We start from the raw sequence: 24,561 nt of genomic DNA on the forward strand, positions 1-24,561 counted from the left end.
CCAGTATGAACCTTCCAGATCCCTCAGGTCATCTGGATCCGGTGTTTTATCAGTTCCCAGAGTCAGAACCAGACACGGAGAAGCTGCATTCAGCTTTATGCTCCTTATATCTGGAACAAACTCCCAGAAAGCCTCAGATCAGCTGAAACACTCAGTTTATTTAAATCCAGGTTGAAGACTCACCTGTTCTCAGCTGCATTTGAATAAAGCACCAAATCCACACTTTAAGCTTAAATTTCAAAACTTACACTAACTACTGATCTTATCTATTTCTGATTTTATCTGTTTTAATTTTATATACTGTTTTGTTTGTTTGTTTGTTAAGTGGGATTAGAGCTCTGGGTAGCTCCCCAGCTGGGTCTAGACTGGGTCTAGAGAGTACTTTAAATTCAGGGAATTTAAAATAGAAAGTAGCTCGTCCACAGAAGGACTGGTAGCTCCCCTTACGATAAGGGTTCAGATCGCGCGAACAGGTGTGAAATGTGTGTGTTTAGTTAGTTTGTTTGTTTGCTTGTTTTAATCAATTTTAAATCATGCTTTTTATTTGTCTTTGTTTCTAATGTCTCTGTAAAGACTCACCAGTGTGTGAATGTGAGAGTGAATGAATAGTGGCATTGTAAAGCGCTTTGGGTGCCTTGAAAAGCGCTATATAAATCCAATCCATTATTATTATTAAAGCACTTTGAATCACCTTGTTGTTGAATTGTGCTATACAAATAAATTTGCCTTGCCTTATTTTGCAGCCACAGCACAAGAGTCATTAAATCGACCATGGATTTCTCTGTATACCAAAGCATGCTATAGTCAAATGTGAGGCCATATTTAAAACAGTTAAAAACTGGCCCAAATTAGATCATTAAACAAAGCTGTGACCCCAAGTACAGAATTTGTGGATAAGTGGTTAATCTGAAAACAGTGGTGCTCTGCACTTGCCAGGTACAGTACAATATCAAATAGATTATCAGTAACTGAGTACTGGTCCAAGTGAGCTTTATCAAATAAGCATTCATGCTGCTTCTATTAATATACCATGACCTACACAAATGTACCTTGTGAAATATATACCTAACCAAATCGGACACAGGGTTTTGTTTGTTCAAATTCATCATTTAATATACAGTAAACAGTATTGTCAGAGTATGAAGATAGTCAAAAATATGACATGCTGCAGGATTTAACATCGTAGCAAGGGATTTAGATAACATGAGAGAAGCCTAATCACAGTCATGAATATGCTGGATTCAAAGCAATATAGAAAAGATTACAATTATGAGAATGGTAGTGTAAAAAATAAACTGAATCTGTTTGCCCACTGTGGGGAAAAATGATTCCCATGACTTATTTAGAGAGCTATTATACTCCAAAGTAACCTGCGCATCTGCTGACACGGTGAAAAAAAAAAGATATAAAAAGCCCATTCTTTGATACAGAGTATATTTACTGCTTCATTTTTTTTACTGTTTTTCATCATTATTATTCGTGTTATCGTAAAAATGAAATCTGATATTGGCCAGCTTATTAAAAGGGCATTTCAGGGATCGGCTGTCTCATAATCCATACCCTGAAAAATATCCTCATTTTGTCCGCATGTGCGTGTGTGTGTTTTACAGAGAGATAAAGAAAGGGGGAGAGAACTGGTGTGTGTGTGTGTGTTAATGTGCAGTTGTGGATTTATCCCTTCTCCCCCCTCCTCATCCCTCTTAATGCAAAGTGCAGGTGCAAAGCCATTAGACGGCAGAACAAGTGAGATGAGTTAGGAGAGGGTAAAAAAAGTAGAACTGTGGGACTGTGTGCCTCCCAACACTCACACATATATCACACAAAAACGCCCGCATGTCTCGGTTTGCTAGAGGTCTGAATCTTCGCCAGATCTCTCTCGAGTCTCATTATGATTGTGCTGATTGTAGTGGACACGGGCAAACAAAGACGAGGTGTTTACTTGTGTAATGGGGCCTGCTGAGGAAAAAAACAAAATCACACCACAAGGATGAGACTTTGATAGGAAAACATAAAGATCCATTTCTACTTTTTGCAGGTTTAAATGCTATTGGAGGACATATCTAATTAATGAGGCTGAAATAGGATCAATTAGGAACCCAAAGGCTTTGCATGTAATCAGGCTTCCACTGGACTAACAGAGGGTGAAAGGCTACACAACACTGGAAGATTGAACTTTTCATATTTCTGCTTTTCCATAGTTGAGATCTGCTGAGTATTAGCAGATGACAGTTGAAGTTACTTCAACATTAAAACTGATCTCCCGTATATATCCTGAGGGCATATTGCAGATAGCATAGGCTTGCATAGAGAAAGCTTTGCGAGGAGAAAAAACCACAAACATGTTTGATTAGATTGTAATGAGTTGTTCCACCAGCCTGCAATCGTTATCAGAGGGGATTTCAGACTAAGATCACTATCAAATATATTGACAGAGAAGGATTTAGACCACAGTAGAGAGTAAGTCAAGCTCATGCCAAACAAAAGCGATAATGAGTTGTTTAAATGCATTGTCTCTGTGAGGGAGACTAATTCCTATGTATGGAGTCCTCATAGTGAGAACAAACACTGATCAGCAACTTATTATACAACTAGGAGTATATATAAGCAATCTAATATGATAATATTGTGATTCAATAATTCTGTTGGTAATAATTAGTGGCTGTAGTACTACAACTATGAACTAATTCTGTGATAAATCTAGCGTGTCTCATTTATACAGTATCTGTCTATCTATAATCTATCATGCAGCATGTACGAGGGCTAAAACTATATCTTCTCACATTATAATACCATAGTAGGTAAAAATTCTCTCATCATAGTGGCGGAAGACAACAAAATATATTCGCTCTAAAACACTGCACTGGATATGGTGCTTGATTTATTGGATGCTACTTTTAAAGTGCCTTGTTTATTTCAATCCAGTGGATTTATCTGACATCCAATTCAGGATGAGCAGTGAGGTTGGAGCATAATCTGGCTGTCATAGTGTGAAACGTGGGGTACAGCACGGACAGGTTGCCAGTCTGTCTTTGGACTGTGGGAAGAAATGAAAGTACCCAGGAAAGAAGCCACACAAGCATGAGAAGAACATGCAAATTCCACAATGCAAGGCTTCCCTCGTAGGTACTGGGCTCAAATTTAAGCCAGTATAAAAAGAGTCACACAGAAAGTGCAGTGTAAGGGTGGAGCAGCAGAGGAGGAGAAAATGCTGGGTAAAGTTTTGAAGTGGCAGGGCTGAGCTGTGTGGTGGCGCTGTGGGGAGCCTGAGTCACTGGATGAGCTCTTCATCCCAGTGGGCTTTAGTTCTCATCCACACACAGCATGATGTAAATGTCACCTCCACCAGACTCACTTATTAAGGCCACGCAGCTGGAGAGACGCCAAAGCTTGGACTGACATTCAAAATGTGCTCTAGTCAGAAGCAATATAAGAGTACTGTTTAGATATGAGTTTAAATAGTAGGAGCACTTAAAAACTGAACCAGTGAAAACACTGTTTTTCCCCCCTGCCACGATCACTGAACAGGCCTGTATTCAGAATTCTTTCTTCTGCAGTATCACACAGCATGCTCTCAGGTGGATATATATGGACTATACATCACTGTTTATATTGATTTCAGATCATGTTCGAGTTCCCTGCACCAACAAACATAAAGACATGACCACCAGTCAATAAATCAACCTCATGTTATATTCATGCAAAGCTCAACCACCGTTTTACCTCCTGCACCTCTACAACATTAGAGTCTGCAGCAAGACAGTTAGCTGGATAAAATTGAAAAACAATAGAAACACACCAAAAAAAAAAAAAAAGCTTGATCCAGACCCCTGCATAAAGTGGAGCTGGAACCAGTGGCTCTATATTGTAGTGGGAAGGTTAGCTGGGCATTCTGAGTAATCACCTATAATAAATATTTCTGCCCTGAGTGAAGTGATCTTACCCAGGATGACAGTATCTCTCTCTATGCACAGGAAATAGGGGGTCACTAAATGACTTGATCAGCATGAACACGACATGGATCATATGCAGATTGATACCAACTTATTCGGCAACTTCAAAACACCGAATGAGTTTCTCTCTAGTACTTTCAGAGACTTTTAGAATCAGTGCTGAGGGGCAATGAAGCTGTTCTGGTGGCATGTCACAACCCAGCACCGTACTAACACAACTTATACTCTTTGTCACCAATCTGTACATGCGTATGTATAATTCCAATGTGAAAGTTCCAAAACTAAATATACCAAAACCTAACAGGCACTTAGTTGGTTTCATTGTTTAACAGACCAAATCTCTCCATCTTCAAAGTCAGCCATATCTCAAATACATGGGGATTAAAGGCATGCTTCTTTATTGTCACCTTAGAGTAAAAATAAATAAATAAATTTTACCACCTTGCATGTTTTACCACCTCAACATTGATTAAGCTAATTTCATTTCAAATACCAGGGTTGAGCGATGACTACACAGGCCAGACAGATTTGTTGAAAGAAAAGAAAACAGAAAAGTTCTGTTTTTTTAAACTATCTTATAGCACCACTAACTCTGATGCAGCCATATTCCAAATTGGGCTTATGATGGTGTATAGGTTGTATCCTGCAGTTGACATACAGTTAGACAGGGGGAATAACTAGAAATTTATCAGGCAAGAAAGTATCACTAAAAGAAAGTGAAAACATTTTTGCATTTTCAGTTTAACTAAAAATCAAAACAAAACAATGTTGTCAAGATTTCAGCCATTAAAGCAAACATAAGATTTAACTCCAAAATCTGGACTAACCTTGATTTCAAAGTCTGAAGATCTTCAAACCATTCACAACTCTAGACTAAAGTATGTCCTTCTTTGTCTTTTAATAGATTCACTTTTATTTTGGCAAATTGCTTTTTGACAAATTGTGGATTCTCCATTAACAGCTTTACTTTTGCCACCTGACCGCAGCTGCTTTATTTTAATTCTTATTCTAAAAGGGTATAAGATTTAGAAAATTAGCAATAAAGTACCATTTTTAACCACATCCTTTTGTGACAGTAGATAAGCTCCTTTATTAAATGGCAATATTTGTTTTATAAAACTTTATTTTTTTAAAATAAACTGACCCACTTGCAGTATATTTGTGCCCCTGTTTGTTCATTTTATTTACTTGTTTCATGTGAAAAGAATTATATTTTTAAATCAAGAAAAATAATATCAAATGTTTCTTTATGTTTCTAAAATATGTGAATAATTTTCATACTATATGTTTTGTATCTGTTTAACGGTGATGTGGTCCACCTCAGTTCACGGTTAAATTTATAATTTTAAGTGCAAAGATTTTTTTTTTAAAATGTGTTTACGAGAATACAAAAATAGTGGTTTTTTTTTGTTTGCTTGTATTTTAATAAATTTAAGACAAACAAACCTAAGTGGCCCCATTAAACCTGCTCTGTGGATTTATTCCCTCAGCACTGTGGAGAGCGGCAGCACCGAGTGGAAGATCAAGTTTCAGCACCATGGACAGCACCACTTTCATGTTTGGCATCACGTCAGGCTCAGACAGGCGCTTTAAACGGTCAAAAGTAGATTTTAAAGAGCCTGGACGACCTAAACGAGTCTGTAAAAACCACTCCCACAAATAAATAAGCTTAGGTAAACAAATGTAGTTTCAGAACTGAAGATTTTTAACGACAATAAAAAAAATGCGAACATGTTTGGAGAAGGTTGGAAGAACGGCTAGGAGACACATAATGATTAGCGCAGATCCCAATAAAACCAATCAGCATGGAGGATTGGGGGGCGGGGGTGTTGTTGTAAGTCACGATTTAAACATTAGTTCTAATCTAATTGTAAGGCACACTTGGGTTACAGTAGCATCCCTAGACAAATAAGCAACACTCGACAACCTCTAACGGAGGTGTCAAAGCACTAAGAAGCCATTTGTAAGGTTTATAAAGTTACCAGAAGGCGCCAGAGAACGCACGTTGCTTTTCAAGAGACGTAAGTGATGCGTCATTTATTGACAGATAAGCCAACCATTGAGGGGATGACGTAAGTTTGACAAGTCTGCCTTTAAAAGGGGAGAGCAAGCAGAAGGGCATTAAACAGACTGGGAGATTTACTAGCGCCAAAATTCCATATATTACGCCAATATCCAACTCGCTTAGTGTGTCTTAGAGGGCACTGTAACTATCTGAAAGTGGTCAGAAAATGCATTCGGACAAGTAAAGGTGACTACAGTTTAAGTTTCTTACATCCTCGTCCTCGCAGCGCCGGCCGTGCTGCTGAAACCGGGTTCGGTGGCTCTGCGCCGCACTCTCCCCTTCCACACTTTGCCCGAGGAGGTGGCTCGCCTCTGGAGGGTTGGGGAAGGATTTGTTCGTGTTGATCTTGCCGGTCAATCTCTGATACAGTGACGCCATGTCGACTGCTTGTCATAAAATAAAGAAGGGATAACTTGGCTCTGCTCTCAATCAATAAATGCGCGCGCGCGGACACACATATACAAAAAAGTTCGAGCAGGTCGAGCCGCTATGGCTGGAGTGATTCGATTACACGACGCTCTGGTTCAGTTGAAAGAAAGAAAAAAAAAATATCACTCTGTGTTCAGGATGCATGGCACGTACTTTCAGGCTCGCCGGTCGGGTCTCAACGATCCTGCAGCAACGCAGTTCCCACACTTTCCCAACTTGATCCCGAACTGATGCAAATACAAGGAGGCTGACTCGAGCACCAAAAAAAGGGGAGAAGCCAGCCTCGGCTGGTTGATATCCCGCTTCTCTTTCCCTCCCTTGTGGTAGAAAAGAAGGTGACGGCTGATAAACGTCCAGGGAGTGATGGGGCTTTGCCTTACAAGTATTCGCAGACACCAGGTGGTGTGCAAAACAGCTGCGAACGACACAAAGCAACCTTAACACATTAAAGTGCAGGTTTTGCGGTGAAAACTTGCGGTGATTGACTTGGCACATAGATCAGGTTCTAGTAAATCTAATAGTTGGGGTTTTTTTGTTGTTGTTTGTTTTGTTTTTAATCTTTGCCCCCATTTGGGTTACAGAGCTGCTTTGCAGAGAGCAAGAGTGCCCTCATGTGGACCACGGCGCAGAAGACCCAGACAGGCATGACATATTTTCAAGGAGACAGGTTTTCATAGAGCATAAAATGGGAAGATTGGTTTCTCTGATATCACTCAGTGAGATTTCCTGCGGTCCCAATCTTCCATATTAGTTTACACCCTCTGTGTTTCAGGTGACAGGTGACAGGTGACAAGAGACGCTTATTTGCTTTCCTATTAAACAACAAAAATACTGTTTTCTTGCAAAATGCAAGCTGCAAACACAGAGATGAGACGAGTCACCGCCTTTGAGACAGAATAAACTTGCATTTTAAGCCTGGAGCTCCATTAAATCACACATCAAGCTAATTATTTCTATTACTGACTCGTCTGCCTGTTGGTTTCCTGTTTTAACAGAATAATGATGTATAATTTCGAGGAGCCCAAAGGGACCACTTCAAATTGTCTGCTGTCATCTCAGCAGCCATCCAAATCCTAAGGACACTGACTGTCTTGTTTATTACTTTCTTATATCCTCACTCACATCTGAGATGCTGTACCTGATAAATGTTTGGCTTTTTTTCCCTTTTTTTTTCTTTTGTTTTACATAAGACGTGAATTAAATGATTGCTTAATTATCGGTGTATCTGTTTAAACAAAACAACTTTGAATGTTTTGAAATGAAGAAAAGAGCCACTTTTAAAGTAAACGATTACACACTTTAAATTTCAAGAAGGAAAACATCTAAAGGCAGTCAAAACAGTTTCTTTGCGATGCTGACTGGCCTCTAAGACACACTTCTTTTTTTGCTGTGCCAGCTCGAGGAGACTCATTTTATACAACAGACCCGGAATCTGTCATCTAATTTGATTTTGTGAGTAGTCACAGGATACAGAACACCTCCCTCTGTGTATTCAACAAGCTCAGCATGCTGGGATTTCTGCCAAACACAGACTAACTCATCCACTCACCACAGCCCAACTACCTCTCAAGTTCTCGAGTCCTCAAGGAGAAGCTTAACGCCACATGAATTGCAAACAACCCTCACATATAACAGCCCACATCTGTTTAAGTTTACCCTTTAATTAAGATGACTTCCTAAAAAAAGATTAGACAGGCACACACTGCCACAGCTTCCAACTTGCACAGTACAGACTCATGCCCACCCCCCCAAAAATGTGTTTCAACCCATCAAATCCATCTCAGACTGTGGCAGACAACCCAGAAATGGAATTCAATTTTTAGGTACTGTGATGCGATTAAGCAGAAGGAGAAGAAAAGAGAAAAAAGCCTGTGAAGCAAGATATGTCAAACAGCAGGAAATCCTGAGAGCACTGATGCAGCTAATGTTAAGGTGGGCTGAGTAACATCCTCAGCATAATTATTAATACAATTAGAAAGGAAATAAACTTTCCAGACTGGCATTGTGGTCTGACTTAGACTCGCTTCTATTTTCTCGTATCCAATTAACTTACTGACTAAAGTCATATATGGACAAAATTGGATTATTTCTGGGCCTCCCCATTGCTGGATGTAGAGCTAAATGCAGCAGTGCTGTGAGCAGATCAGCGCTAAATCTGGGCAGCAGAGGGCAGAGTTGCATGTTGTAATCCCAGTCAGAGTATTTTGTTTGTGGGCAAAGACTGGCTGACATTAGCTGAGCGGGACACTGAAGATTTTAAAAGGATGAGAGAAGCTAAAAAAAGTCAGTTATACTGAAAAATACACCTTTCCTAACGATATTGCCTGATAACCAAGCAGAACAGAGACAACTTAGCAGCTTCTGTTTCTTTTTAAATTAGACCTACAAACTGCAATCACAAATGCAACCTTCCCAGATGTGTAAGTGTTGGGGGGATTCTTTCTGTGCCAAGAATTCACTACTGTCTAGTGGCTAAGAGCAACTTCATTTCAAATATTTATTTCTATATTTTTTAAAGTAAATAAATGCCACTCAGCTACCTAAGGAAAGAAAAACATCAATATGACAATTTTGCTTTCATTCAAAAACTGCAAGCACACTCACAAGTTCATTTGCCGGAGCATCCCATTCTGTCAAGCAGCCATCATGATTTATGATGGATAGTTTCTCATTTCATGCTGCTGTGCTAGAGCCATACTTATCAGGCCACATGTCTCTCCCCGGACTGGAACTACTCTGGAGGGCTGCACTCTCTAAATCCTTTCCTCCATCATATAAATGAAGGCAGTGCAGAAGCAGCTGCCACAGTAAAGGTGGCAGAGGGAGTTGTTGGGTCACCGTCCACAGTATTTTCAAAAGCTGTGTCACTGCCAGCACATCTTCAGCTGCTGGACTGCCAGACAGCAATTAATGTGTGCCAAGGGAGGCGGTCGATCATTCTGACAAGCTTTAAGCAACATGAATTATACAAAAGATCAATTTTTTTATGCTAAGGGAATAAATGTCGAAGGTATTAAAAGTTCATGATTTAAAAGGTGAAGTTTAACCCTCAAATTTTTGCCCTAGGAACCCATAAGAATGACAATCCATTAGGGATAAGGGGGCCTTAGGGACACTTTCTTAGATAAGAATCCATTCTAAAAATTGAATCTCACAACTTGCACAAATTAGGATAAGATGAACTTAAAAAAGAATGAGAATGAATAGAGTCATACAGTGCTGCTCTCATTACATTCACACATATGGCACTGGAGCAATCAATCTAGCTGGAAACGTTGAAACAGAGAAGGCGAGGTCTTCCAAGTATGTATCAAATAAAAGACACGTTTGACCTTGTCAGAAGAAAAGAAAATCCCCCAGCTGATGGTGTGACGGGAGCAGGCATTCACAGCAGGAGCAAAAGTTCAGGTGCGGAAGAAAGAAAGAGCGAGAACTCATGAATTTATACGGTGGTGTCACATTTCATTGTTGCAGTCCATTTCTCACTGAGGATACTGTCATAAAGCTCCACCTCCAATCCTGAGCTTCACAGAGAGAGGATCAGTAGTCATTATCCGAGATATTCGGGTCTGTTGGACCTCTAGCTGACGATGAGGGAACCCAATTTGAAAATGCACCCCGGCATCTGTCCCTAAGTATCTCCAAGATGCAGCAGCTGCAGTTTAAAATGTGGTAGGTTAAAAGCCTGATTGATTTAAAGGCTTCTTCTTGGGTTCTTGGATTCTCACAGAAGTTTCAGCTTTAGATTAAAAACCTTTTTTGTGTTCTCCATGCTAGTTGGGGAATGTGTGTATACGTGTGTGTTTGTGACTGTTGGCTTGAGGCTTGTTTTGAATGACAGGGGGAGATTGAAGGTGGTGGAGCCTGACGCTGTTGGACTTAAAATTAAATGGCCAAATTAATAGGTGCTGTCACTTGCCGCTGTGAAACCACCTACTCGCCTCAACACCAATCCGAAGGCAACATCGCTCTTTGATCGACACTCCCCATCTGCCCCAGCGCCAGGGCGGCAATCTCTCATGACGAATCAGAGCACTGGGAAGGAGAAACAAATCTCGGAAATGACAAATAACACGAGGAGGGGGGGAAAGAAAAAAAAGTTTTGACAAATCATATTTTGCTCATGCGGCAGTTTTTATGATGTGTCTATATCAACTGTGGATTTGCCAGCAAAGTGACATGAAGCATGGCGAATTGAGTCGAAATCCTATTTGAAATGGGCAAGATAAAGTCCCCAGGAAATTTAGAGGGACAGCATGAGCAGGAAGGAGGTGCTGAAGTGGGGGGAAATAGAAAAAGAGCCAGGAGCTGTGAGCGGGTGTGAGCCGTAACGATGGGTAAAACATGAGTGCCTATCAAGTGTAAGAGGCACAAAGGTAATCTGCAAATGCAGGGCTGGAGAGGAAGAGGGGGGGAAAATGCATTTGTTATCTCAGGCTTCACTGTTGACTTGGATCCCATTTCCCAAATAGGACCAGCAGAATCATTTTACGTATGGTGGAGATGGTGGTCCAAGTAGAGAGTCTGTGTGCTGAGGGCTGATTTATCTTTCTGGCAGCTCAGCAATAACCAAACAAAGAAATCCAGTACCAGGCCTTGGTACTGGATTTATTGCTAGCTACTGTATGATCCATGACTCTTTTTGAAGAAGCATCATTCTAAACAATAACTATATTTAACTAAAACCTAAAAACTTTCCATCACCATTATAATAGTGTTTCTGTTTTGTGCTGCTTAAAGGGCTAGCAAGTACAATTTCAACATTCAAACTATTTTTTTTCTAAATATGTACTTATATTTTCATGAATAGAAGGAACTGCAAGTGTAAACTGTAATTTTCTTTAAGTCCTTTACTCAAGCCACCCACAGAGCTAATATGTACATAAGCTTTAAAAGATTACAGTAACACTGAAAAGGTTTATAAAGGTGTTATTAGTAAGACTGCTTCAATCATGGATAAGAGCATTGGGCTACTTTTCAACTGAAGTTGACTCTTAACATCTGAGTCAATTCACAACGCTAATTAACAATTATTATGTTATCTAACAGTACTTTCAGTACTGACTGAAATTAAACATGAATAAAACTTTTTTGTCTGGATCAGATTTTTCTCATTTCATCAGCTTCAGTGTTAGGCCTACAACTCCCAAGACACTTAGCATGTCTTTTGTTATCATTTCAATAGAGTAACCCATCCCAGAAAGAAAAATTACAAGGTGTCTGTTATAATTACAATTTTTTAGATGTTATCTAGATGCTAAAGCTATGTGATGTATAAAACTGAGTGTGTTATGTTAAGTCACAGTTTTAGTTGAGTTACTGGTTGCCATTGGGTTCAAGAATGAGCTATTTGCAGTACATAATTTGTTTCTCTGTGTTTATACACGACTCTGCATTTAATTATGAGTTATTATTAATCTCTGGCTCTCTTGCAAAGCATGTCTTCTGGCCTGGCCCTAACCTCCAACTGGTGGCAACAGATGGTTGCTCCTCCCTGAGCCTGGTTCTGCTGGAGGTTTCTTCCTGTTAAAAGGGAGTTTTCCTTTCCCACTGTCGCCAAAGTGCTGTCTCATAGGGGTTCATCTGATTGTTGGGGTTTCTCTGTATTATTGTGAGGTCTTTACTTTACAATATTAAGCGCTTTGAAGTGACTGTTGTTGTGATTTAAGGCTATATAAATAAAATTGAATTAAATTATTAAAAACATCAGTAACTGTAATTGTTTTCCAGATTTTTAGTTACAACTAAGTTCCTATAAAATTATGCTCCCGTCCTGGGTTTCGGCACCACTTTAACAGACGCACAACAAACCCGAGCACATTTCAACACTTTTCAGCATCGTTCTTTATTTCGGTTGTCGTTTCCAACTCAGCTGCACCTTCTCAGCTGTCAGCCCCATACAAACACCAACAACCTCACTCAGGACCCAGTCCATATCTAAATGTAGTGGAGGTGTGATGAGCTGATGCCGTTCAGGTGTGTCCGCCTCCCCTGCAGCAGCGCCACAGACCACGCCCTGCCAAACAGTCGTTGTCAGCATGCATGGTGTTTTGTGAAATGGGCATCCCTCTGAACTCATCCCATATGGACATGTGGTCTCAACTTCTTTGGATCCCATTTAAACAGACTGAGAAAACTGTCATTTTTCAGCATGCAGGGCTCCAAACAAAGGTAGAAACACTCAAATGAGACACAACAACTGGTCTCCTGACTGAGAAGATATGTTTTACACAGTAGACCACAGTTTCTTCATGGTGACAATGTGTGACAATATATGATAATATGTAAAAACGAAATAGTCATAAATTGTAACAACAGTAATTATGTCCAATTAGATACCATGATTTATTTTTCAATAAGATCTCAACAGCAGGGGGCAGTGGTTTGCCTGTGAATGCGTTGAACTGTTTAGAGATGTGTGCTTTTATCCACATTTCCTCAAAAAGCTTGTTTACTGTAAGTCTTCATTGTATATAGGGAACCGTTTTTACTAAACAGGTTTAATAAAGGTTGCATTAATTCACTGCACCATCACCATCAAACTGGTATTACACGAAAGTACAGCATAGCCCTAGTTCAGCTTCAGCTGATGTTTCTTCAACACTATACATAGATATTTTTAAGATAAAATCATAATCGCTAAAATCTATTTTTTAACAGTTATGTGCAATAAGTGGCTCCAAAATGTATTTTTGGGATGAATTTTATGTATGGCAAAAACACATTTTCATTCATTCGTCCAAATTCTGTCTGGCACATGCGTATTTTAAAACTTTGGTTATCTCCAGTACAGTTTTAATTCTGTTAACAATGCTCAGCTGTTCACCGTGTGGGCTGCAGCTTATTAATTTATTTTAATACTGTACCAGTTGCTTCCACAGAAGTGTTACCAGATGAACAGTATTAATCTACAGTAAGAAGTCAGGCGCCTAGCTACTCGACTTCCCTGTTTTCTTTGTTTTGCTGCAAGCACTGCTTATTGCAGCACAGCATACGCCCAAGCCCTCTGTTAATTTGTACCTCCAGATGTCCCTCAAATTATATCTGCATGAGGTGTACAGAAGCCAGGAACGTGTTTAGAAATGGGATAAAAATGGATGGTGCAAATAAGAAAGAAAGAAAGAAAGAAAGGTTTGATAAAAAAAAAGGGTCTGAAAGAATGAAAAGTTCTAATAAATATGTCCCAACTAGACTTTTGGCATTTGAACTTGCCGCACACGTACAGTATACACGCGCACACACACAAACCTCAAATCCATGATCGTGAAAAAGCTTTGTTATTACTACAACAACCTGCTGTCATTATCTGATGGCTTTTTAATTTGTTTTACTAGAGGATTTCAGTCACAATTTTGACTGGAGGCCAAGTGAACTGGCCAGAATGCATTAACCATGGCTTCAATTAGCAGAGAAAAATCAATACATTCAATTCCACATTAGTCATTTCTCCACTCAGCTTTTTTTTTTGTTTGGTATTCTGGCTCAGAAAGTGAAAAGGTTGTGTGAATGACTAAAAAAACATATAGAAAACCCGTGGATTTAAAGTAATTATTGATTTGTTTGAGGAGAAGTAAGGTTTAAATGCCACAGAGGAGCTGCGTCTGAGACAAATGTCCACAGAAAAAAATCGCTTATTCATATTTCAGCCTTTGCTGCGTTGCAGTCAATCATCTGTCATTTCCAAAAGAATCAATACTGAGTCTCGCTTTTTTTTCTAATATATCCCACGTTTTTACTGAACTAATCTGCCACATACCACAAAAAGTGTTTTCTAATAACATTTATACATTTCTACCAAAATGTCATTACAGCACACTCTGCTGCACACTCCCCCCTCCCCCTGCTTCTTACTTAGCAAGTGAAGCATTTCTGCCTTTTAAAGTGAGAAATTTCCATTTGGGATAATAGTTCATAGGAACCATTTTACTGGGAAAAAAAGTGATTGGAATTAGATGCATTAGCTGGCAAATGAGACATCTTCACATGAAGTAGTGATATGTGTTGTCTGCCTCGGGAGGTATGAAGGAGCTCTGTATTAAAATCTGGCACATCAAAACTCTCAGACAGGCCTGGCTGAGGCTCACGGGCTGTAAATCATCTGATCTGCATGTATCAAAGGGCTGGACCCCACCAGGCTCTGGGACATGGGGAAGGTGAGCACTGGATTCAGTATATTGATGTTAAAGTGTGCTAGTGATGACTAGTTGGTGAAACACATTGAGACCTGCGGATTCAGGTGTCTAAGAGGACAGAGAGAGGATGGGGAGGGAAACCTGTCAAGATATGAATCCGGATGCAGCCTGAAGGAAATGATTGATGGGTTTCTTTACATTTTTTCAAACTGAAAATAAAATACTTTTCCATGGCCAAAATGAGCAAAAATTCAGAAAAGCAGCTACTTTGCTGCTTTGGGCTGGCAAAATCTACCGTGTTGAATATAAACCAGCACCTACACCTATAGTTAACAGTGTGCGCGACACAAACTATCAATAATAATAATAATAATAATGATAATAATAGATCAATCTGAAAATTCTCAAAGTAACAATTCTATTAGTTTCAGAAATGAGCTAATTATATAAAAGGAGCAGTGGGAAATAAATGCAACAATCTAACAAATTTGTTGTTTTTTGTGTTTGTTCTCTGTAACCATAATCTAAAAATCCTACTTTTGTAAATGCTTTTTTACCAATGGAGCCTGGAAGAGCTGTTTCTAGCTAGTAGCTATACATAGTTGTATATTTATTTGCTATTTATTTGCATTATTATGAGTCAGAGGAGACACTCCAGCTGTGATGCACCTCACACTCTGAGTCAGCCTGGTGATTCTGGTTTGCAGGATCCTTTTTAAAAATGGACTTTATTTGCTTTCCCAAAATGGTGTGGTCTATAAATCGCTGAATATGGGACTAAATATGGGATTTAAAAAAAAAAAAAAAAGGTGTTGTTGTAAATTGTAGGAATTTAACAAGTGACCCAGACCAATTGACGTTCTCTTACAAATGCTTTTTCTTTTTTTTTATTGCACATCATCTTTCTTGACATGCACTTTAAATAAAGAGTGCATGTTGTAAGATTATTTAGTGAACACTACAATTGTCAGCTCTTGAAAACTAATATTTTATTCAAGCTAATTAAAGATTTGCAACTTGACCACAGTTGCTCACACACCACTCGAGGTGACTTTAGCTGTCTAAAAAATGCAAATACATCTAACCGTAGCCACATATTACTCTAGCTTCTCCTCAGTTTATTGGATTTTTGTGTCGCTCTGCAGTGCATGTAAGCATTTAGTGGCTACCGGTACTAAACTGTTGATTGTCAGAGTGTAGCAATCCACCTAAACCCATGAAAAAAATGTTGTTGCAGCCACTGAACCCAGGGTCACTTGACAAGTGTGACTATGAGACAGGCGGAGAGCCTGATTTAACTTCCACCTTAACCCAGGAGCCTTGAAATATGGTGAGTGAGTTATGAATGGGAGCCCTGGGGAGGGGGGGCCAGCACTAGCCATCAATGATGCAGTCATCCTGTCATTGTACCCAGACAATATAACACTCACAGTCCAGTGGTCTGACCCAGTGGGTTGCTCATGTCGACTGACACAACGGACCAGATTCATGCTTGAAATCCAGAGAATGATTAATATTTTCATTAAAATGAGAGCCCTGCCAGTGAGTATGCTTTTAAATGTGATCTTTCTTCTTCTTTTTTTTTGTAAATGACAGAAAACTGGCAACAATTCAAAGCTAAAAAAATGACAAAAGAGCAGGAAGTCTGAAAGTCTGATTAGTGAAACAGCATCATGCAAACCACATGGGCTTAAATAGCAGTAATAAAGAAGCGGCATGGACTCAGAAATGCTAAGCTGCAGCCGCATTCAGTGATCCAGCTCAACAGTTCTTCAGTATGCACACTACAGCATGAGTGCAGCTTCAGCCTTACCATTTTGGAGGTGGTGGTATCGATCTGCTGGGTGATAATTAGCACTGACATGACTGAAGTGACACTGAAACCTCGTCCTGCGCTCTGCTCCTCTGCTCTCCTTTTCTCCAGTACAGAAAAAAGTCCTCTGGACAAGTGCCGAATGAGTGGGAGAATTCACCTAAAGTGGGAGGATTAGTGAAGCCCCCTTCCCCGAGCCTGAGACCCTTCTGTCAGCTGACTGGCACACTCCAGGCTCACTTCCACCTTAGCCAATCAATCACATAGCTGCATGGATGCTGTCTGATGCACTGTGATCCATTTGCCAGGATGGGTTCTTTTGGAAATGTGTGCTCCTCGGCTTCACTCGCTCCGGCTGTCGCGCTTACCCCCCTCCTCAAACACACATCACACACAAACACACTTCTCCCCTTTCTCCTCCACAGCAGTCTGGCTATCCCTCTCTGACTTTTCTCCGCCTCTCGATCTTTCTCATTGACTCTGCTCCTTTATGGGGTTTATCAGTCTTTGTCTCTCCAAGACAAGTCGTCTTCTCGAACTCTCACTTGTAGTAGCTGCACACAGTCTGTGCGTTCGGCTACTCTCTCCCCTCCCCTGATTCATTCTCAGTCTTGTCCCTACCTTTCTCCCTCCCTACTAAGCTCTTCCCCACAAGAGGCTGGCTATTTTTTTTTCTTTTTTGGCAGGTTCAGCACCTGAACTAAATTGGAGGTTTTAACATAATCTTTTGGTCTGGCTATGAGAGAGAGACATCTGCCAGCCAACGCAGCCAAAGATCATTCTTTTACATCTTCATTGCTGCTTTAGTGAGGCAAAGGTGTGCGTGTGTGTGCGTTTATGTGTGTCTGAGTTGGCAGGTGGGTAAAGAGACAGAAAGAAAAGAAGGGAGGGTGAGGGGAAACACAAGAACAGACGGGAGGCAGAAAAAATGTCTTTGCTGCTAAAATAAATACAGGGAATGCACCATAATGCACCAAGCAGAAGCTCATGCATGTATGAAAGTCGTCATCTGCTGTTTGAATGGCTAGAGTTATTGCATCATACCTGGCATCAAAGGAACTTTTGACTGAGTTTGTGTTTTCCCTCGATGAATGAGGTGTCTGCTGCTGTCCACCAATCTGCAGATCAATTTAATCAGTCCCTGTGATGGGTTGTAATAAAGTGGCGGTGATGTATTCGTGCCATGAATTGAACCTCATAAATTATCGCCACCTCTTTGGAAGATTGGTCTTGGGCACAACACAATCTAAATTTATGTAGCGTTTATAGCTACAGCATGGTAAGCCAAAGTGGGAAAGTAGAACGACCGGTCGTACACATGCCCAACAGTAGCAAGGGCAAAAGGTACTAAATGAGAAGCAGTGAAAGAACACCAGAGTGGCACGGAGCCTGGATTGGAAAAGGCTGAATGTTCTACCCCAGGGCAGAACAAAGTTTTGTGATAAGAAACTTCTGGAAGTTTTCAATTGAGTTTAATTTGCTTACACGATATTGGCCAGACCCTGTTAACTTTCAAGGGCAACTTTATTCAGTCTACAAAAGTAAAGGAACCAAGTATAATCCCTGCATAATAGGACAGGAGCAGAAGCGCTCAAAGATGCAATACTGAGAGTCAGTACAACCAGAGACACCTACCAGATCAAGCATATAGCTTAGACCGTGGTTGTTTCCACAGTGTAACTTAGTCTGTCACAGTTAACTGAAGCTGCCAATCAAGCAGGTCATGTATGTCATTACTTTGCAAGTGATCAGTCATAACAGTCATAACCGGAAGGTTGCCGGTTCGATCCCCCTGCTCTCTGTCTTGGTCGTTGTGTCTTTGGGCAAGACACTTCACCTACCACCTGCTGGTGTTGGCCAGAGGGGCCGATGGCGCGATATGGCAGCCTCGCTTCTGTCAGTCTGCCCCAGGGCAGCTGTGGCTACAACTGTAGCTTGCCTCCACCAGTGTGTGAATGTGAGAGTGAATGAATAGTGGAATTGTAAAGCGCTTTGGGTGCCTAGAAAAGCGCTATATAAATGCAATCCATTATTATTATTATGGTTCCTCCTGTGGTTCAGCACCCCCTCAGACTGACAGAAGTCAGGTTACCAACAGGTAACTTCAACAGCAGTTGCCCTGCAGTAGAGAAGCTGTTACTCCCCTGGTGTCTGTTTAGTTCTGCACACAGAGGAACACAAGAATCATCCTATATGAGAATATTAAAGCATAACACGACTTGCTTGTGAGTACATTTTGCACTTTTGACTTATGACACACACACTTCACACTTTTATTTCTACCTGAATTAATAATTACCAGAAGAGTTCAAAGACACACAAAAGAGAAGCTTTCACATTTTAGATGGTAAGTGTGACTAGATTCTCCATTCTGGGAAATAGCATAGTTTGTGGTTAAAAAGAATTTTTTTTTTTCATGTTTTACTCATAATTTTCGATAATTTAATTTCTTTTCACCCCCCTCATTCTTTTGGACATGCCTCCCAGGAAATTGCAGATATAAAGCACATTTAACTGCTGAAAGGCTTTTTATATTCTGTGCAGAAAGTGTTTACAGGTTCACAATAACAAAAGCAGCCGAAGCAAAGTGGACTGTAAACAACAGGGAACAGGGGAGCCTCTAGGAAAAAATGCACACAACAAAAAAAAGGAACATTGTATACCAAGGCATCTAAATAAAGGAGCAGTTTTCTATTCAGCTGAGGTAAATAAATGCCCTGAGCCTCATTTCAGAATTTATGGGAAATAGTCTTGATATTCAGGAGTAAAACCAACTCTTCAACAATTTCAGAGATCTTTCAGAATGTCATGCTGTAAAAACATAAGAAGTTCCTCGTTCACCTATTTCACCGACCAATTTTTCATCTTGATGTCTGATGTTGATGTTTCAATGCACAGAAAAAGTCACCGTAGCTGCAAAGGGAAATAAATAAATAATAATAATAATAAAAATAAAACTCAGCATTTTCTCAGCATGCCACATTTGGATTTAGATTGCTAATATTTTATAGTTTACAGATTCAGCAGACCATGTGATTAGTTGCATTCCAATCGTGAAAGCTAAAGTAACAAAATTAACTTGTTCAATTGAGTTCCTGGTTGAATTATCATGTATCGAATTGATAAATAAACAAACTGCGTGAAGAAATGCCTTAAATGCATTCCACAAGCTGCCCAAACTCCTCCGTTGCCTTGTAAACAGACAAAAATCCAATCAGTACACAGATTTAAGCTCTTTTTATTTGTGTTAATGCTTAAATGGAGCTATAAACATCACATGTGCTTATTCAAAAGGTTAATCAGAAATATTCATTATTGTTTCACTAGTATAAGACGATTGTTACGGCCCTAGCAGGGCCTCCTCCTGAAGGTGCCTGTGTGGGCGTGTCACACTACCTCTTCTGCCTGAGGTGCCACCTTTCCCTTTTGTGCAGCTGACTCTCGTCAGTAATCAAGGAGATTTAAGCCCAGGGAAAGGTGAGCTCTGGGCCAGAGTGCCATTTGTGGTGTTTCCAGCTAATGAGCTGAGTGTCTTGTGGTGTTTCCAGCTAGTGAGCTGAGTGTCTTGTGGTGTTTCCAGCTAGTGAGCTGAGTGTCTTGTGGTGTTTCCAGCTAGTGAGCTGCGCTTTCCTTTTGACTTTTTGCCTTACTGACCGACGCCTGAGTTTTGTTTTCTTTTATAGTGATAACGGCTTGTCCGTCTCTTTTAGTTGAATTACTTCAATAAAACTGTTTTATTTAACTGTTTTGCCTCCCTGACTCCTTTTTCTGACCCGGTCACTTTTGTTACTTCCCCCTCCCCGCCTAGACCCCTCAGGGGAACGTAACAACGATTGTGACATGTGTCTGTGTGACAAAACCAGTTAAAGATCCATCAAAACTCGTTAAATATTATAACAAGCGGAGCCGATGGTTAACAGTATCATCCATACGCCTTGCCTGTTAACTAACACCTGGATAAGGGCACTGTCCTCCACCTGATCCCTTCAAACCCATTAATTCCATTATTGAGCCCTGACTTTTCAATCCCCTCAGATTACAAGAAAGGAGCGAGGAGACAAAATGAAAAAAGTCCCTGAGGTCTGAAGAAGCACTGAAGGCAATTCCAATATATTGTCTTGGAGAATGAGGCTGGATGGAGCCATAGTGAGCCAGGTAAGGCTACTTTGCTTAAGAGAAGAGTCAGACATAAAATGAAAACCATAATCAGTTAAAAAAAAATCACAAGAATTTTAAAAAATATGCACTCTAGGCTCTTGCAAAAGCTTTAAATGAGGAAAATGCCCAACTGGAAAATGTAATCTAAGCATGATTCTGAGAAAAAACAGGAAGCAAACATATTGCTCGAAATCATGCAGATGAAAAATGACCGTGATGCAGTACAAATCCATTTCAAAATAGCTTTCCATTTTTTTGATTAGCAAGCAGCATTTTCCTAATTTAATCTGGCCTCTGAATTGAATTTGTATTACAGCCATAGTTAATAACTTGACATTCTGCATATGACTCTGTGCTATTTAGATAAGTGATGGGACTTCTTTAAACACCCACATGCCAAATTGCCCCATTGCTCATAATAAAACCGATGTCTGAATGATTCGCTGCTGTTATATTTTATTGGAATTGTTAATAATAGGACTATCAGAATATAATGCCAGGTCCATGTGTCGGGATACCACGGAGTAAAAAAGAAGAAGAAGAATCTTCAGGGAGGATTTGAGAAGATGAAGAAGACTGAAATGGCATTCATGCGGTGGCTTGTGAATAAAAGATGAAAGTTTTGACTTGGCTCCAAGTTTCTTGTCTCCCGTGGCTCATCTCAATTACTACAAAAGCGGTTTAGAGGAGAACAGAGTCAGTAAAGTACACACTAAAGAGGAGCTGATGTGGGAACGCTCAAGGAAATTTTTCATATTTAATACGTGGAGGACAATGACTGACACTTCAGAAAACAACAGAGTCCCCAAACACAAAGTAACATCACAATATGCTGAAGCTCAACCTACATTTCACGCTGTGCTGAGTTGAAAAAAAAGCGCTCAAGTGTCATGGCGCACCTCAATCAATCACGCCTGGAGAGCAATGGCCTCTTTCAACACACAAAGCTCTCTGTGCGCGCTAGTGATGGGCAGATGAAGCCCCATGAAGCACTGAAGCTTTTCATCCAATTGGTTCACCCCAATGCGAAGCTTCATGAAGCTTCATTTGCTCTAGCAGGACACCTACTGGACGTAAAAAATAATAGCTGGCATGAATTTGAAGAGTGTGGCATTTTGCACACAGCCTGTAAATGTCAACAACAAAAGGAGTGTGTAAAACATGTATATTGTAGTGATGGCAGTATACTGTGTATATTTATAGTGGCAGTATGGAAAATGATTATTTGGAAATGCTTGAAATGGAAATGATCATTTACTGTGAGGTGAGGTGTGGTTGGGGTGTGGACAGTAGTTGTGCTTTTGTAACGTTGAGGTATGGACAGCTACACACTGAGGCTTTGAGCCTCAGTCCTGCCTGTTCACATTTTATTCTGTAAAAACTAAATTTTCACTGCTTTTATGGCCTTTTTAGTGGGGAGAACATAGCTGGGATTTAATGATTTAACAAATCTTTTAAATCCTTTGTCCTCCACAATGCTAAATAGCTGTGAGTCCTCAATCACCATGCTGACCAGGTCTTCATCTATTTGAGATTGTTCTCCTGAGGAAAGACAATAAAGATAAAGCACAAATATAAATATCACACACGTAACTTATAACAGTTGTATAATATTGTTATATCATTTAGTAACATTACAGCATGCTATATTATCATTGCATTTGATGGCTCACCTGGTCTTGCTCCACAATCGGTGTCCCCCTTATTCTCATGCAAAGCTCTGTAGTGCCTAAGCATGGATGAGGTGTTGTTGTTATATCCCAGCTCCCTGGCACATAGCAAACACTTCACCTTGTACAAAAGTACAGACAGCTTAACATAAATTGTATTGCACCATCAGTATTATGAAAATACATCTTCTGTAGAAATTTACATACCTTGTTGGGAGGAATAAGATCAAAATGTTCCCACACAGGGGAGGACATCCTCCTCTTCTTAGCTGGCCCCATTCTCTCCTGACTTTCTCTCCTCACTCTCATAAACCTCCAAACTGTCTCCAAACTCTCACTAACCGCAGCTCTCCATCAAACACCCACATTTTGATTGAAGTCTGAGGGGTTTATATCGCTGTCATATCTCGCGGCAAAGTTCGAACCACTTCATGAACCAGTCACGTGGTACAGCCGGGCAGCGAGGCTTCGGACGTCATCATTTTCAGCTCCTCCCATAAATGAAGCAAGCCTCGATACGCGCTTCGCGGAAACGCCCCCTCCATTACTCGACACACGCTCCGAAGCCTCGATACAGAACGTCCCATCACTAGTGCGCGCTGTTTTTAAAGGCAGAAAGACATGATTCAGTCTATTTTTTTTGACCACTCTTGTTTTACTGCAAGCAATAATTCATTTTCACCTTTGACTTATTTTCAGCAGAAAGTTTCGGATGGAGCAATATTGGTTAGACTTATATGTTTTCATTGATTTTTGTGTTCACACAAAGATGTTAAGCTTTGTGGTATGAGAAGACGCAGTTCATTGCAATTTAAGTAAATAGGACCGTGTCACCTCAAGACCGGCTGTGAAACTGCTTCTGCACACAGAATTATTGAACTGAATGCTATGAAATGTGGTACAGTAATGTGTAATAGATTAAGTACACGGCGAAAGCTCTCTTATGGTCTGGAGCTGTATTTCAGTCAGCGGTGTTGTGAATGCTGTCAGGAAAAAAATGGAATTATTAATGCAGAGGAGTACCTCCAGATTTTTAACCACCATGTAAAACCATCTGGAAAGTGTCTGATTGGAAAAAGTTTCATTTTTCACCATGATAAAGATCTTAAACATACTGCTAATGTAGTAACACCATGACTGAATCGGACACACGCACACAAGCACACACGCACAAACACAGTGAAACACTATCAGTCATGGATTGGCCCCTGTTACAAATGCACACATTATGATCCACAAGCTTAAATGAAGATTTACAAAGCTTGTGTGTAACTATTGAGCACTCACAAATGCATCATTCAATCCACACATAAATACATACAAGTTATTTCACTGCACGCAAAACTATTTTACAAATGAGTACATCCAAACCTGAAAAAATACTGATCATTTACGCACAATTTATTAAGTTCAACATCATAAATCGAATACTTTTCTCTTTCAAAAAGCTTTCTATGCATACAGATGTCTAAAACTACACCTAACATCCCTCACTTACAAAACCTTAAATGGATGTGAATCGCCTGATACGCACAGATCACATCACACGCACAACTGGGGTTTTGAGACAAATTTTATGCTACTAGTTTGGGACAGATCCATAAAACTAAGTTGCGTTCAAGGCCCAATGTAAGAAGAAGTGATATAATTTCACTCATTTTGAATACCAACAGATTTTCATCAGTGTTCCATTGCAGGGAGCAGCATCTTCTACTCCTGAAGAGTTTCTATTATAAGTGCTGTTGAAAGCCATGATAAACACTAATATTCTAACTCTGAAGAGCCTAAAGAACTCTCCGTTTCTTGGATTTCTCAAAGTAAACCCTCAGAGACAGATTGAGCTACTGTTAAGCAACAAAAGCCTCAGCGGTGCCCAAATATTAATTTAACGAGACGTCTGTGAAAACAGATTAATACACCTCCATACTGTTCGCAATAAAACAATCTGTCTTGGGCAGAACAGAAGCTCTTCGTGACTAATTGCCTTTTAAAGTGACTTGTGCCTGATGCAGAAGGGCAAAGTGATTCACTGACACCAACAAACAGCTCAACACCTCACTCAGATGAGATGAGAGGGTGTTTTAACCAAAATGCTGAGGCATTAATCCAAGGCACCGCCTCCATTAGCCTCAGCTTGTCAGAAGTGAAATTGGAGGGAGAAAAGCCCACTCTGCGGGCATATAGTTAATTTCATGCCATACTGAGGAGAGACAGGGATGGGTAGAGAGTAAGTGCTTTAGGTCGAAGGCTTTGCAGCCCTCATAAATACTCATCTGTTAGTTTTGAAGTTGAATTGCTCCTTCCATGGAGTTTGTTTTGAATGGGAGCGATGAGTCCAAGGTCA

General features: G+C 40.2%; 2 protein-coding genes across 4 annotated transcripts in view; both read right to left on the reverse strand.

Annotated features, from left to right (window-relative positions):
- LOC146701676 (A-type potassium channel modulatory protein DPP6-like) overlaps positions 1–24,561 on the reverse strand; it is a 262,406-nt gene that overhangs the window by 174,898 nt on the left and 62,947 nt on the right. Inside the window, exon 1 of one of the 3 annotated variants that reach the window (XM_085467965.1) lies at positions 6,226–6,797. The exons of the other annotated variants lie outside the window; for them this stretch is intronic. Within the exon in view, the coding sequence (XP_085324091.1) occupies positions 6,226–6,393 (168 nt within the window). The 5' untranslated portion in view covers positions 6,394–6,797. Of the gene's footprint in view, positions 1–6,225; positions 6,798–24,561 lie in introns of those variants that run through there. 3 annotated transcript variants of the gene reach the window in all.
- On the reverse strand, positions 20,924–23,535 carry LOC146701677 (uncharacterized). Its single transcript, XM_085469200.1, has 3 exons — positions 22,425–23,535; positions 22,221–22,338; positions 20,924–22,089 (listed from the first exon to the last, which is right to left on the reverse strand). The coding sequence occupies exons 1-3, from the start codon at positions 22,524–22,526 to the stop codon at positions 21,929–21,931; spliced, it is 381 nt and encodes a 126-aa protein (XP_085325326.1). The 5' UTR covers positions 22,527–23,535; the 3' UTR covers positions 20,924–21,928.

Source organism: Copadichromis virginalis, linkage group LG9 (genome assembly GCF_057382275.1).
Source record: "Copadichromis virginalis isolate Kocher_CV1m ecotype Utaka linkage group LG9, C_Virginalis_male_GT1.1, whole genome shotgun sequence".
NCBI lineage: Eukaryota > Metazoa > Chordata > Actinopteri > Cichliformes > Cichlidae > Copadichromis > Copadichromis virginalis.

What these genes read in the sequence shown, in the direction of transcription:
- LOC146701677 (XM_085469200.1), bottom strand. Translation starts at nt 22,526, where the DNA reads ATGAGAGTGAGGAGAGAAAGTCAGGAGAGAATGGGGCCAGCTAAGAAG. An exon ending in ATCTTATTCCTCCCAACAAG is followed by an intron (nt 22,339 to 22,424) that starts GTATGTAAATTT and finishes CTTTTGTACAAG; the next exon opens with GTGAAGTGTTTGCTATGTGC. An exon ending in CGATTGTGGAGCAAGACCAG is followed by an intron (nt 22,090 to 22,220) that starts GTGAGCCATCAA and finishes GTCTTTCCTCAG; the next exon opens with GAGAACAATCTCAAATAGAT.